This window comes from Zalophus californianus, chromosome 4 (assembly GCF_009762305.2).
Source record: "Zalophus californianus isolate mZalCal1 chromosome 4, mZalCal1.pri.v2, whole genome shotgun sequence".
Lineage (NCBI taxonomy): Eukaryota > Metazoa > Chordata > Mammalia > Carnivora > Otariidae > Zalophus > Zalophus californianus.
In genome coordinates this window covers 117444552-117459408 of record NC_045598.1, presented here as the reverse complement: position 1 = coordinate 117459408, position 14857 = coordinate 117444552, and the positions used below count along the sequence as shown (strand labels likewise).

Below are 14857 nucleotides of genomic sequence, written 5' to 3'. Positions count from 1 at the left end.
TGGACATGTTTGCATTTCTGTATTATTTCTTACAATTACATATAAATCTATAATTATCTCAAAATAAGAAGTTTAATTTAAAAAACCCCAAGAAACAGGGGTGCCTGGGTGGCTCGGTTTGTTAAATGTCCAACTCTTAGTTTTGGCTCAGGTCATGATCTCATGGGTCATGGGACTGAGCCCTGGGTCAGGGTCCATGCTCAGCAGGGAGTCTACTTGAAGATTCTCTCTCTCCCTCTCCCTCTGCCCCTCCCCACCCCTGTGCATGCATGAACATGCATGTGTGCGCACATGCTCGAGTGCTCTCTCTCAAATAAATAAATAAATCTTAAAAAAAAAAAAACCCAAGGAACAACTTTGTTGAGTGAGGAAATCCTGGGTAATCTCTCCTATTTCGGTCTTTCCACTAATATTACCATACTTTCTTTATAAGAAAATTCAGTATTTAATAATAACAACGGTTCTCTGAGTGCTGTCGACTACGTGCTCACCTGAATCATCTCATTTAATCCTCACGCCATGCCTACAAAAGCTAGGTTCTATTATAATCTTTCAGATAAACTTCTGCTGCCTCTCTCTTATAAAACATTATTAGCAAATCAAACAAACCAATTAAAACCTGAGCAAAGGACTTAATAGATATTTCTCCAAAGAAAACATATAAATGGCCAGTAAACACATGAAAAGATAAACACATATACTCAACATAACTAATCACTAGGGAAATACAAATCAAAACCACAATGAGATACAACCCAACATCCATTAGGATGGCTACCTTAGGAAGGAAGGAAGGAAGGAAGGAAGGAAGGAAGGAAGGAAGGAAGGAAGGGAAAGATAGAGAAGTAAAGAGTAAGTGTTGGTGAGGATGTGGAGAAATTGGAACCCTTGTGCACTGTTGATAGGAATATAAAGTGTAGCCACTATGGAAAACAGTATGGCAGTTCCTCAAAAAATTAAATATAGAATTTCCCTGTGATCCAGCAATCCCACTCCTGGTATGTACCCCAAAGAATTGGAAGCAGGGTCTCAAAGAGAAATTTGTGCATGCATGGACATAGCAGCATTATTCACAATAGCCAAAAGGTGGAATCAATGCAAGTGTCTATCAGTGGATGAATGGATCAACAAAATACGGCATATGCATACAATGGCATTTAAGTCAGCTTTAGAATGGAAAGAAATTCCGTCACAAGCTACAACATGGATGAACCTGGAGGACGTGCTAAGTGAAATAAGCCAGTCACACAAAAAAGTACATACTTTATGATTCTGCTTATTTATAAAGACAGAAAGTAGAATGGTGGTGGACAGAACCTGGGAAGAGGGTTATGGGTAATTGTTTAAAGAGTACAGAAGCCCAGTTTTGCAAGATAAAAAGAGCTTTGGAAACTGGCTGTCTAATCAGAATGTCCATGACAGTATCGAACTGTACACTTAAAAATGGTTAAGATGGTAAATTTTAGGTTATATGCATTTTACCATGCACACAAAATTATTAGCAAATCTATTCAAATGCTGAATTTTCACCAGATTTTTACCCTCTTTCAAACAGTTTAAATCCAAGTAACACTCTGGATAGACCAGTTAAATATTTTCCACTGCCACATTTCTCCTCTCTTCTAAAACTCAGTTTCTCCCATGACCTCGGCACATGCTAAAAAACGTTCTCTAAAGTCAGTATGAAGATTTAGCAGGTGGCCTGTGGAAGCGCATGAACAGGAAAAGGCAAGAAACAGGCAGGGGGATCTAGTATATCTGGAATTGGAAGCAGAGGTTTTCCTAATCTCAGAAGGACCAATGAGCTTGATCTGCAAGTGACAATTTCAGCACAGGCTTGGGTCACTCAGGACAGAAATGTACTGTGAGCCAGTCGACTCAGGCGTGTGACCCCCACTGCTACGCTAGCTCACCCCCCTCTCAGTTTCTCTGGCCAAGTCGGGCTGGCATATGGCACCTGTGACCACCACCATGGCAAAGCTGGCAAAGAGATTACCATTCTACTTGCTAGTAGCTCTCAAGAAAATTTTAAGAAGGGATGCCTGGGTGGCTCAGTCGGTTAGGCATCTGCCTTTGGCTCAGGTCATGATCCCGGGTCCTGGGATCGAGCCCCACATCGGGCTCCTTGCTCAGCAGGGAGCTGCTTCTCCCTCTCCTGCTGCTCCCCCTGCTTGTGCTCTCTCTCTCTCTGGTAAATAAATAAATAATCTTTAATATTAAAAAAAAAGAAAATTTTAAGAAAACACAAGAGGACTAGCATAATCTCTTCCCCTCAAAGCAATAACTTCCCAGACTAGCAGATCTTATCCTTTCTCTCTCCAGTGCAAACAGCATGTAGTTTGATGCCTTCATCCCAGCTTCACAGCTGAACATGAGGAGGTTGGAACAGAACTCCAAACCATCATTTCGTATGCAGGGTTACTGTTTTAGAGCAGGTGAGTACACCCCGTTAAGCTCCCTCTACTTTTCTGTTCATGACAGGTATGCAATTCCTTTGCTGGCAAATATTTGTGGATTATTTATAGTTCGAACTCATGATTGAAGTTGGGGAAAATCCACTGAAATATAGCTTCCAGTCAAATATGGTAAAAATAAAGAAAATGAAACTAGAGTGCACAGAACTATATTGTATAGGAAACACGTCAGGTATTGAATTTCATTGTCATTTCAGCAACTGAGAAGATGGTTGTCTGCCCATTTTACTGATGAGGAAACCGATGAGGTCAAACTAACTTGTAAATAGCTTGTTAGCAAAGCAAGCGAGTCCAGATCTCTGTGATACCAATGCGGCTGGTGTCTTCACTGCCTTGAATGACTCTGGGCAAGTCACTTGTCTGAGTCCAGTGTCCTTGTTTATCAAATGCTGACAATAATTCCTATCTCACAGGCATATTGCGATGACTATGAGAGATAACTGAAGAATATGTGCCTAGAAGGGGGACAGTGGACACTGTACGGCTTGGATAGTCCTTCCTCCTGTCCTCCCTCTTCCTCGTCCCCCACTTCATCACCTCCTCCCCAATCAAAGTCATGGTAAATACAGGGAGGAACCTGGTTCCCTCAGTGAGGCCGCGGGGTTGGAGAAGACATGTTGGGAGGGAGCGTGGAAGAAGACAGGGGCAGCTTCTCTTTAGAGAGGTGATGGCTTCTAAGAGGGAAGAGACCTCAACATGAGCAGATAATGCTGAAACCATTTGAGGAAAGTTCTTTTGGAGCAGAGGATATTTACATGATCTTAAATGCTCTCCCCACAGATTGTCAATTAATTATGAAAAGGAACTAAAAAGTAGTATTTACAATGGAGAAATCTGGTAGACCTCCTTAAAATCAAACAGACCACGAGCAATAATAGAACCAACTAATATTTTGTGCCTCCTGGGAGATGCCCTGAGGACACAGCATCACTTACTGCTTAGATACTATTCATGCACAAAGGCATTGCCTGAGCCAAATCATGGGAAAATCCAAATGAGGAACATTCTACAGAACAACTGACCCATGTTCTACAAAATGTCAGTGTCACAGAAGATGAAGAAGGACCGAGGGACTGTTCCAGATTAGAGGACATGCCAACTCAATGCAGATACATGATCCTAGGGAGCTCAAAGGCATTACTGGGGCAACTAAAGGAATTCTAGACTTTGTATTAGATAATAGTATGTATTGATGTTAGATCTCCTAAACGTGGCCAATGTATCGTGTAACATAATGGTCCTGCTCTCAGGAGACACATATTTCCGTATTTAGGGGTAAAAAGTCATCACCTCTGCAACTCACTGTGTATGTGTGTGTATGTAGAAAAGAGAAAAAGCGAATATAGCAAACTACTAACTGGTGAATTCAGGTGAAGGGTTTGCAATGTTCATTATACAATTCCAGCCCTTATTCTGTGGATTTGCAAAAAAACATATTAAGAAATAAATATAAACCCCTCAGAGGAATAAAGAGGGTAGCTTTTTTTTTTTTTTAATGAGCAGGTAACAGCTTGATGATCCCTCAAAAAGCTAATGATAGAATTACCATATGACTCAGCAATTTCACTGCTAAAAGAACATATATACCCAAAAGAAATGAAACCATTTGTTTACACAATTTGTACATGAATGTTTGTAGCAGCACTATTCACAATAGCCAAAAGGTAGAAACAACCCAAATATCCATTGGCAGGTAAGTGGATAAACAAAGTGTGGTGTATCCATACAGTAGTACATTATTCAGCCATTAAAAAAAGGATGAAATTCTGACACATGCTACAAAATGGATGAGCCTTGAGGACATTATGTTAAGTGACATAAGCCAGTCACAAAAAGGCAAATGCAGTAGGAATCCACTTACATGAGGTACCTAGACTAGTCAAGTTCATTGAGACAGAGAGCAGAATGGTGGTTGCCAGGGTCCGGGGCGGGGGGAAAGGGAAAATGGGGAATGATTGCTTCATGGGTACCCTGCTTCCTTTCTGGAACTAGATGGAGGTGATGGTTATACAACAATGTGAATATAGTAAATGTCACTGAATTGTTTACTTTAAAGTGACTGATTTTATGTGACACAGATTTTACCTCAATCAAAAGGAAAAGGGCAGACAGGCAAACGGGGAGTTGGATTCTATGACCTGGGTCACAGAGTGTGAATGAGAAGAGGCCGCCGTGTCCGGGAGCGCACACTCACACCCACGAATCTGCTGACTGGGATGGAAATGGTGTGCGTGACGGGCACTACTGACTGGTTCTGGAATATGCTAACCAAAATGAAGACTGTCAGCTTGTGTAATTATCATTTACCTGGATTCCATAACAAGTTCACAGACTTACAGTGCAGCGAGAACTCATTCTATGCGGGGTCAGTATCCACCATATTTAAAAGATGCTTCAACTAAAGCAACAGCAACAGGAGAAAGGAGGCGATACTCTGATCCCAGGGGCCAACATGTCAGAGGAGAAACCTCTCCCTCACAGACCCCTGGATGGGCAAGCGAGCTGCCTACATGGTCGCAGCAGGCTGAGTCTCTAGTTTCTGCTCAGCTGGGACTACACAGGATTAAAAGCTGCTACCCCTTCGTCTCTCTAGAAATCACAGTTGCTTTTCACTCACACAAAGCTGGCTCAGAAAAAGTGATCCACTGAGGCTGCATGACCACACATGTTATCCTTAACAAGAGCAATGGCATTTTCAGTTAGAACCTCGAAGAGAACATGACTTTTTTTAAAAGGGCTCTACAAATTCTATCACAAAAGAAAAGGAAAATTCAAGTTCACTACAAAAACTTTAGAAAAGACATGGGGAAAAAAATCCCCTGGGGAAGTCACTGCTCTAATTTTGTCATTAGCTCTGGTCCGCCTGAGAAGGCAGGACTTGACGGTAAGGAATAATTCATGAATGGCAGCACTTTGAGCACCTTTAGAAACTTTCTTGGTGAGAAAGTGCAATAAATGTGATGATTCCTATTATGCCCACTAATAAGGACGATCCTCACCCCGAATATAACTTTCCCTGAGATGGAAACCAACTTCCTGCCTTTAAAATATGTGTCCAGAGAATCTGGTGATGAGAGAATCATGAACGAGTATAGACAGAACAATCAGGATAAAAACCCACCGTCTTCTTCCTTATAAACATTCATTCTAAAAAAAGAGCTACTACGGGGGGCAGGAGGAGAAGTGAAATAGGTGAAGGGGAGTAAGAGGTACGAACATCCAATTATAGGACAGTTAAGTCACAGGTATGAAAAGTCAAGCGTGGAAGATAAGAGTTAATAATATCGTAACAATGTCGTATGGTGACAGACGGCGACTATACTTCTCATGGTAAGCAGAACAAAACATACAGAACTGTTGAATCACTATGTTGTACACCTGAAACAAATATAATGTTGTGTGTCAAGTATAATTCAACTAAAAACTTAAGAGAGAGAGTAACAAGGAAGAGAGTCCAATCAAACCAATTTGCAGGCCAGTTCTTGTGCCAGGTGGGTAGAGCAAAACAAAAGAAATGATGTTTCTGACATGGTTTAATGTTTGGCTGAGAGAATGGATGGACACTGCTTGAACCCTTATTTCTCTGGTCACCTCCTCCAGAGCCACACACTCACCCATCCAGACTTCCCCGAACTGCCCGGCACCAAGTCTTTTCACCAACTTGATGGAATCCCGTGGGATCTCCCAGGCATCTTTGTCCCACGGCTTTTGTGGTTTGGGGCTAATACAAGCCTTCTCCAACCTTCTGCACAAGCCATCTGACTGCTCTGATGGGAAGGAGGAAAAAAAAGTTAAGAAATGCCCTACTTTGTAATTTAGTATCTCTGAAGAAATTTCGACTACTAGTGGGATCATTTCCAGCTCAACGTAGTCTACGCACCTAAAATGCTATGGGGGTATCTTTTGTCTAATTGTGACTTTGGAAATTCTTGCCTGAAGGACATTTTGTCCATGAGTACTGTTTGCAAACCTACAATGTGTATCCCCTCAGAGGGGGTTGCAGAGGTAAACAGTACCAGCAGCTACCGACTATAACCGACTTCAATCACACAGAGAATGAACCTAAGGTCGCCCATGGGTTTGGCTTCTCAGGGCTGAAAAGTGGCACTGAAGACTGAGGACCACTGACTTGCCTCTTCTAAATATTTTCTTGTTGTTGTTATTTCTGTTTTCTTTTACCCAGACTATGGATTACTTTTACACACACACACACACACACACACAATTTATAAATATATATATATATAAAGACACAGACCTGCAAATCTGCATTCTGATTCCAAATATTTAAAGATGTGTTGTAAAAATATGCACTACATGAAAAGAATATTCATTCCTCTCTTCACAGTTTTGGAACATTAACTGTCAAACAGCGTGGATGTGGTGGGAAGAACTAGGATAATTATTCACTAAGATCCGATCTGACTTTAAACACATATGTAATTACAGATTAATTTAGAATCAATTACAGAATACGGATCCTCCAACTTCATCCAAAAGAAATATGAGGTAGAAGAATTTTAATATAAAGAAGTGTCTGACACCCTACATTTCGTAATAAATCTGTTTTGTCTTGTCCGACCTTCATTTTTTTACTTACTTTGGTAATGTTTAATCATGTCACTGATACAAGGAAAAGTGATTCGTGGAGAGATGTAATAACCCCCATTGTCCAGACTTCTAATTTTGTAGTGCTTAATAACATCACCGTGCACAGGGTCATAATCTCTGACAGAAAGAGAATAGCTTCCTGTGGGGGAAAAACACAAACAGAGAAGAAAAACACAAGTTTGTTATCAAACCATAAAACTTTCATGACCAGGACACATCTTTTTTTAAAAAAAGAATTCTAGACTAGTTTCTAAGAATGATTTCCTAAATAGTGATTTAGAAGGGGACTTAAACCACTTCTTACCTTTCAAGGTTTCACTTTCTCTGATAAGAAAAGCTCCAGCACTGTTCCCTGGCGCCAGCAGCTGTCTTTCTGCATCTTTTCTGGTTATATCCTTGAAAAACCACCTGAGAAGACATTGTCACACTTCATGGATGTTATGCTCCAGGGAAGGAAAAAGGTAAGGAATGCATGAGAAAGCCAAGGCAGCAAGCAAAACCATCCAAGATGGCAACTGGTAAGGACTCACTCTTCCGTTTCCAAGGTGTTGACTTTGGCGACGTAGTTGCTGGGGATGAACCCTTCTCTCTTTGTTGAAAGGGATTTAGCTTTCCACCATTCTCCATGCCTGGAGGAGAAACGGACATCAAAAAGGGTTTGTGTCTGGGGGCGCCTGGCTCGCTCTGTTGGTACAGCATGGGACTCCTGACCTTGGGCTTGTGGGTTTAGGTCCCACATTGTATACAGAGATTACATTTAAAAAAATAAAATCTTTAAAAAAATAAGTGTATCCAATGAGTCAAGAACTGCAATAGCAATTGTCTGAAGGTGTTTGTTTTGGGGGGTGAGGGAGGGTGGGAAGATCCCTGGAACCCTAGAATCCAGCGGGAAAATTCACTCCTTTTGCTGAAATAAAACTATGTTTAGAGACTTAAGGCAAAGGAAAACAGCCTCACAACTGGATCACTGTGCTCAACGCTGCACACACAAGAGTTGGTGAAAATGGTTCCTCTCTTGCAGAAGCAACACATTTGTAATTTCCCCCAGGATCTCTAAGAAATGCTGTAGGATCCTTATAGAAACGGGAGTCAAGGGAACAATGAACCATCGCTCTCATGTTATAAACTCCTTTGTTAAAACATCTACTTTCCATAGAGAGGTGCTGTGGAGAGAAGAAACGGAAAACCATCGAGTAATCCCAAACAGGTAGGCTCATTCCCCCCGTTCTTGCCCTCAGCATGGAGCCAAGGAAGGAGGCTGGGGCCGAGGAAGGAGGCAGGAATGGAAGGGTCCCCATGAGCCTCAACTACGATGTTCAAATTCCCACGCCCACTCGGGCTCCTTGTTTGCAAACCATGAAGGACAGCCACAGGGGACACGAAGCTGCTATCTGCGGTACGTCTATGCACGACATTCTCACATCAACCCCGGGACGGAGCCACTGTCACTCCCATCATATGCTGCTCCCATTTCCTAGGTGAAGAAACGAAGGCATAGAGCTGAAGTGACTTGTCAAGTTTACACAGCTATCAAGAGGCAGGGCCAGGATTAGGCCTGAGTTCACACTCACCCAGTAAGCGAGAACTGCTCTTAACCACTTAGCACCTTGTGCTTACTAAGGGGTCTCCCTCCTCCAACCCTGGTAGGCCGGCCAGCATGACAACATGTGCAAGATTAGGGGCAAATGCTTGGGAAATCCTTATTCTCAGTACCGAACCCCTGTGGTCTGAGCCACGGGTCTGTGAGTCAGCATGGGGGCGCTGGGCGGGTGGGTCAAGGACACGACGATGGCTAAGTGTCTTCACAGAAGGACGGCAACGGCTGAGTAGGGGCTTTTCCAGAATGACGGCTGCTTCTGCACAGTGCCCTTAAAAATCAAACCAAGTCGGACCCCTACACCCAGTATGAATTTGAGCAATATAACTAAGTACACACGGGCATTAAAATAACATGCAAACTCCACACAGACACAAGCTTCTTAAGGCGGCACAGATGGATAAAGAAAGAAGCCGGTGTCTGCACTCAAAGGGAAACCTGGAGAACATAAGAGGAAGATTCCTTTGGCTTCACTCCCTGCACTCCCAAAGCCCTGCTAGCAGCAAGCAGGCTGGGAGGCTGCTCATTGCTGTGCTGCTGGGAGCAGAACAAAGGGGCCAGGACTCTGGCCCGAGTCAAGGGGGCATGGGCATACTTACTCCTCCAGGACTTTCATCTTCTCTCCTTTCTTGAAAGACAAGTCGTCCGGGTGGATGCCATCATAGGGGTACAAGGCTACCACGATGTCTCCTTGCTCCTCCGGATCTAAAAATGAGGGACAAAAGGGGAGACCTTCAAGAATCCATCAATGTAAACATTTTAACCAGTCTTTATTCAGGCACAAAAGATGGATAATGACTTGTGTTTCCTGCCTAGTGGGGCTCAGAGCCTACATGGTCTGCAGTAAGCAACGTATTATCCACACTGGATACAGCTGATGTTATCCCCAGTCATAGAGACCTACAGCTATAATTAATTCCAGCCCTAGACTTCAGAAAGGATACAGCCATGTTCAGAGCAGCATTATTCGCAAGAGCTAAAAGGAGGGAACAGTCCAAATGTTCGGTGACAAATGAATGGATAAACAAAATGTGGTGTGTACCTACAACGTGATACTATTCAGCCTTAAAATGGAAGAACATTTCTGACACGCGCTACAACATGGATGAACCTTGAAGACATTACGAGGAGTGAAATAAGCCAGACACGAAAGGACAAACACTTTACGAGTCCGCTTATTTGAGGTACCTAGAGTGGCCAAATTCATTGAGACAGAAAGTGGAATGGTGGCTGGCAGGGGCTGAGGGGAGTGGGGGAATGGGGAGTTTGTGTTAAACTTGGACTGAGTTTCAGTTTGGGGAGATGAAGAAGTTCTGGAGATGGATGGTGGTGCTGGCTGCCCGATAATGTGAATGTACTTAAAGCTACTCGGCTAGACACATAAAAATGGTTACAATGATAAATTTTATATTCCATGTATTTTCTCGACAATGAAAGTATAAATAAAAACACCCAAGCTGACTCCCTTAATGCATCTCTAACAGTAAAGAAAGGAAAACCACCACGTTGCTATGGAAACATACCTTTAGTTTGAAACCTCTGTCCTGGTAAAAGCTGAGATTCTGGAACCTAGGAGAGAATATTGGTTAGGAAAAGGATTTTTATGTTTAGTTTTTCTTACTCACATGCATGTTGTATGTTATGTCATTTTTCTCACGGCAGCAAATGAGGTTTAGAATGGCTCATTCAGGAAGCCAGAAAGAAGAGAACAGAGAAAAAATTTTGCAGAGCTGGGTCCCATCCTACACAGCTCAGCGGAACGGTTCTCCCTTCTAAGCAGTCATTTGCCGGTGGTGGCAGGAAGTGAACAGGTGAAGGCTGGAGTCTCAGCATGGAAACCAGACACCAGGGACTGCAGAGCAGAAGACGGAAATGGCCTGGGCCCCTGCTGGCTTGGTGGGATTGCCACTTCGGCCAGGACTGCTGATCTCCGTGTTTCCCAGACTTGTTTAGCAGTCAGGGCTCTGTCACTAGAGGCTGAGAACAGGTCCTAACGGATCCAGGCTTCCTAAGGCTGACCCTGCTCCTGTCATGGGGACAGATGGCATCCCCGGTTACTTCAGTTGGGAGGTGAATGGCAGGAAGGGTCTGTGGGACAGAAGGTCACCTCAATGACCTTTTAAATCAAATTCCTTTTTCTCTCAGTGACCATGGGGAGGATGATAAGACCTCATGGGCCCCTTTTCAGGAAAGTACTATCCAAGGCCTATATCCACAAATCATGTAACTTTTTCCCTTTGATTCAGTGACTTAATGGGATGGGTGCGAAACAGTTTGCACTGAAATTTTAAATTTCTTTTTTTTTTTAATTTAAATTTCTGATGATGAAAGTTAGCCCATAAAATCCCCAATTATGAGGTCGGGGCAGTGGGGGAGGGGGCATTACTCTACGTCCTGGTATCAGAAAATCAGGGGTCCATGCTATCCTTGAATACTTACTTTAAGAAGTTCTAGACTGATTTTTTTAATCATGGGGTTTTGCATAATTAGGATGCATGATTAATTATAAATGATTTAGAGGAAATAATTAGAAGAGGAGAAACTAGTTAAATCACTTTGAAAGCAGCAAGCTGATTTCAAATACCAAAGAGTCCTTAATTTACAAATGTTTTAACAGACTTTCTAGAAGACCAAAACACATATAGGCAACTCATCTGCCATAACTCCTTCCTTAAAATGTCTTTTCTTCGGAGTGTTGCTGAATTCCATCAATTTCACCTCACTGGCTTCTCGGAACTCCTGTCACGGAGCCAGGGCATGCATTTTTGGCACATCTGGCCACAGCTGGGAGTGTTGTCTATGGCCATGGGATAAGACCATGCTAGCGGGCTCAGGAAACAAGGGCAGCTGTGGCCAGAGAAGGCACAGACTAAGAGACAGAATCCAGGAGGGAGCTGCTATATTGCAAACCTGTTTACTACTTCTGCTTTCCAACCCCATGGTTAACCTCTTTCAATCTTAGAAGGAGGAAAAACGGTACGTTTATATGATTTGCCTTTGTTTTTCTGAATCAAGGGCATCTTTGTTCATCATTTCAAAAGAAAACTTGGGTTCAAAGCATGTAAAATGTCTATAGCACATGATATCAGGAAAAGCCAGATTCGTTTTATGAGATCTCTTAAAGTCTATAAGGAGGCAACTATCTGTGACTCCAATTCTTTCAATCATTTTCTTTCCTATTAATCATGTGTATGTAATATATTTCTTTACTTATACTGTTTTATGTAATGTTTTTAAATATTATATTTATATGTATTATCACTAAATTATGAAAGCTATATAGTCTTACACATTTTGAGTTTCTCTCTATATAATTGTAACATTAATTTATCTATCTAGAAACATCATGTACAATAATTAACAGCAATAATATAGTCACTCTTTATCTCCACTTTTTAAGAAGGCCAACAGTAACTTCTCAATTTCAGCAATGGCATGAGACTTTGACACCCGTCAAACCTACAGGATAATGGGGAGCGGTGGGGAAAAAGCTGGAGGAAGGCTTGGTAACAAGAACACACTCCATAAGCCAAGGCCTTATATTTAAAACATGTCAGACTAGAGACACTATGAAAATTCTTAATAAAGGCACTGGGGCTAATTTGATAATATACTATTATATATATATAATTTGATAATATACTATATATATACTATACATATACTAATATATATACTCATTTGAATATATATATATGTATATAATAAAATAGATGGAAAGGATGAAAGATCTGAAGTAAAGTGCATTTAACGTAGCAACTATCCAAAGCTCTGGTCCTCTTCTCCATGAAACTGGATAGAATATTAGGTCTTCCTTTGCCAAGCATTTCCCAACTGCATCGAATAGCACAGCACTTATGTAAAATTTCTGGTACAGATATCTGTCCAAGGTTAGGGGGCAGAATTAGCTGTGTATTTTTTTAATCATTTAATTCTCTATAGTAAGTCATGACAACTTCAGAATCTGTACTGTCTGGAGTTAATTGAAGAATGACAAAATATGATACGCCAAAGGGCATATTAGCACTTATTTTAGCTTCTGACTTGAATCCAGAATTTCTTTTTTGCCTCCAGACCACTGTGCTAATCTCACTACCTATCCTAAGTCACCCAAGTTCAGATAGACAGATAGCTTGATCTTTATGTATAAAGGATGGGTCTTTGCACCAGTGATATGAAAGATGATTTTCTTTACACGTGAGGTGATCAAAGGCCCTTTATTGTACAATAAGTGGTCTGTTTATCTCTAAAATGTTTACAAACTCTTTCTTTAAAGGATTAAGTTATAAAGGAAATCAAAACTTATTTGAGGCCCAAGTAATGGATGTGATTTTTTGCATGCACATATTGCAGATTTGGCGTTTAAATTACGCAGCCATGCTTTGATCCTGCTGTGGGAATTCTCTCCTGAGACTATCTACTTACTGGCCTTTGCTGTTTATTGGACGTTGGATCTCTCACATAAATAGTTCGGTCAGTATTACGTACTGGTTGAGTCTTCAAATCTATTCCATCGTCATTCAGATTGTCTTTCCTTTTTGATTTTATACATCCCATATTTCCTGCAGGAATACAAAAGCAATGACATTGTTTTACCATTTTAGAACTGGCTTCAAGCTACCAAAATATCTCCATTCACAAAGAATAAAAAGAATACATTTTTATTTTTTATTATAGATAGCTTAACAAACTCAAATGTGAATACTATTCACATACCCGTTTGCTTGTTCATTCATTCATTCAACAACTATTTATTGAGCACCAATTTTATGTCAGAAGACATCATTCTTGCCCTAAAGATGCTCCTATTCTTGTGGCAGAGATTTGTTAATTAAAACTACAGTACAGTGTGGCGAGTCAATGACAGAGGATGCACAGGACCCAGGAAAGGGCACCTAACTCAGGCAAGTGGAAACGTCCCAAAGGAAATGCTCTGAGTCAAAATGGGAGGGATGTTAGTCATGTGGCAGAGTCAGTAAAGGGATTCCAGGAAGAAGGAACTTCTTATGCAAAATACTGATCCCAAGATAACACGGCCCCTTCAGGGAACTAGTTCGTCACATCCCTTTGGGGAACTGGTTCATCTCACTCCTTCAGGGAACAGATTCAAGCTGATCCCTTCAGGGAACTAGTTCTATGATGAGAAACCCTTTAGCCAAGGAGCAGGTAGGGAAGGCCAGGAGTTGGCATGGAAACAGAGGCGCACCGTGGGTGCCATGTTGGGGAGCTGTTTTTCTTACTTTGTCATTTCACAAGGACACGAGGGGCAAGGTCAAGTGAGGGGGCTTGAGGCTTCAAAGGCAAGCATGATTAAGAGCTAGATGGTGCAGAACCTGGCTCCAACTGGATGTGGCTTAGGGCCTGGGAAAATGGTGGTGGCCCTTCACCAAGACCAGAAATAAAGGAGGAGACGCCAACGGGAGAGACGATGCCTGGAGGAACAGCCAGATGATCAGCTCTGGTGGGCTTCCCAGGAAGGTACGTGAGTGTGGAAAGCAGGAGAGATGGTGGAGCTAGGGGCACCAATGAAGGCATCAGCACGCCGTGACCGTGCATAATACTTCGGAGGAAGAGCCATGGACAGAAGGGGCTCGAGCCTGACCAGTGCAGAACGACACAACCATGCTTCTGAATGCTAAACTCCTTTATTAATTTCTCCGGTTGATAGTAGGATGTATAGAGCACCGCACCAAGCACTCTGGGGACTAAAGAATTGAATTTAAAAACTGAAATCAGATATGAATCTTGCCTTACAGCAGAGCCTCAAAGTTAAATCCATACACTGAAAACAATAAATCTGTTATGAGCTCCGTTAGAAGGTCCCATAGGGCAGTGGCTCCCAAAGCTGAAGGGACACCAGGATCAATAAACACAACAGAACAGATTCCCTGGGTGCATTCCAGGAAATTCCCTGGGGCCCAGTGGAGGCAGGGCGTCCACCCCTCTCCCGCCCCCCGGTGAGGGGGGGCGGTAATCTGTGGAACTCAGAAGCACTGCCATTGGAAGACCACTGCCTAGATCTTTAGAGGAGGGAGAGAGGATTCGGAGTCTGGGGAGGAGGTGGTGGGAAACAGGAAATAACTCCTGCGGGGGCCAGGGGCGGGGGGGGGGGGGGGGGGGGGGAACTGTCCTAAGAAACCTCAAGATCTCCAAACTGTCAAACTGTCATCCACAG

The 14857-nt window shown here is 42.4% G+C and overlaps 1 protein-coding gene across 6 annotated transcripts in view; it reads right to left on the bottom strand.

Moving 5' to 3' along the window:
• Positions 1-14857, bottom strand: part of LYN (LYN proto-oncogene, Src family tyrosine kinase) — a 115143-nt gene that overhangs the window by 47166 nt on the left and 53120 nt on the right. For 3 of the 6 annotated variants that reach the window (XM_027577290.2, XM_027577307.2, XM_027577297.2), the window contains exons 2-8: positions 13108-13244; positions 10206-10251; positions 9282-9387; positions 7616-7714; positions 7390-7493; positions 7075-7224; positions 6089-6241 (exon numbers count right to left, since the gene is read on the bottom strand). In XM_027577290.2, the coding sequence (XP_027433091.1) occupies positions 6089-6241; positions 7075-7224; positions 7390-7493; positions 7616-7714; positions 9282-9387; positions 10206-10251; positions 13108-13239 (790 nt within the window). In that variant the 5' untranslated portion in view covers positions 13240-13244. The remainder of the gene's footprint in view (positions 1-6088; positions 6242-7074; positions 7225-7389; positions 7494-7615; positions 7715-9281; positions 9388-10205; positions 10252-13107; positions 13245-14857) is intronic. The other 3 variants (XM_027577312.2, XM_027577326.2, XM_027577320.2) reach the window with 1 other exon arrangement.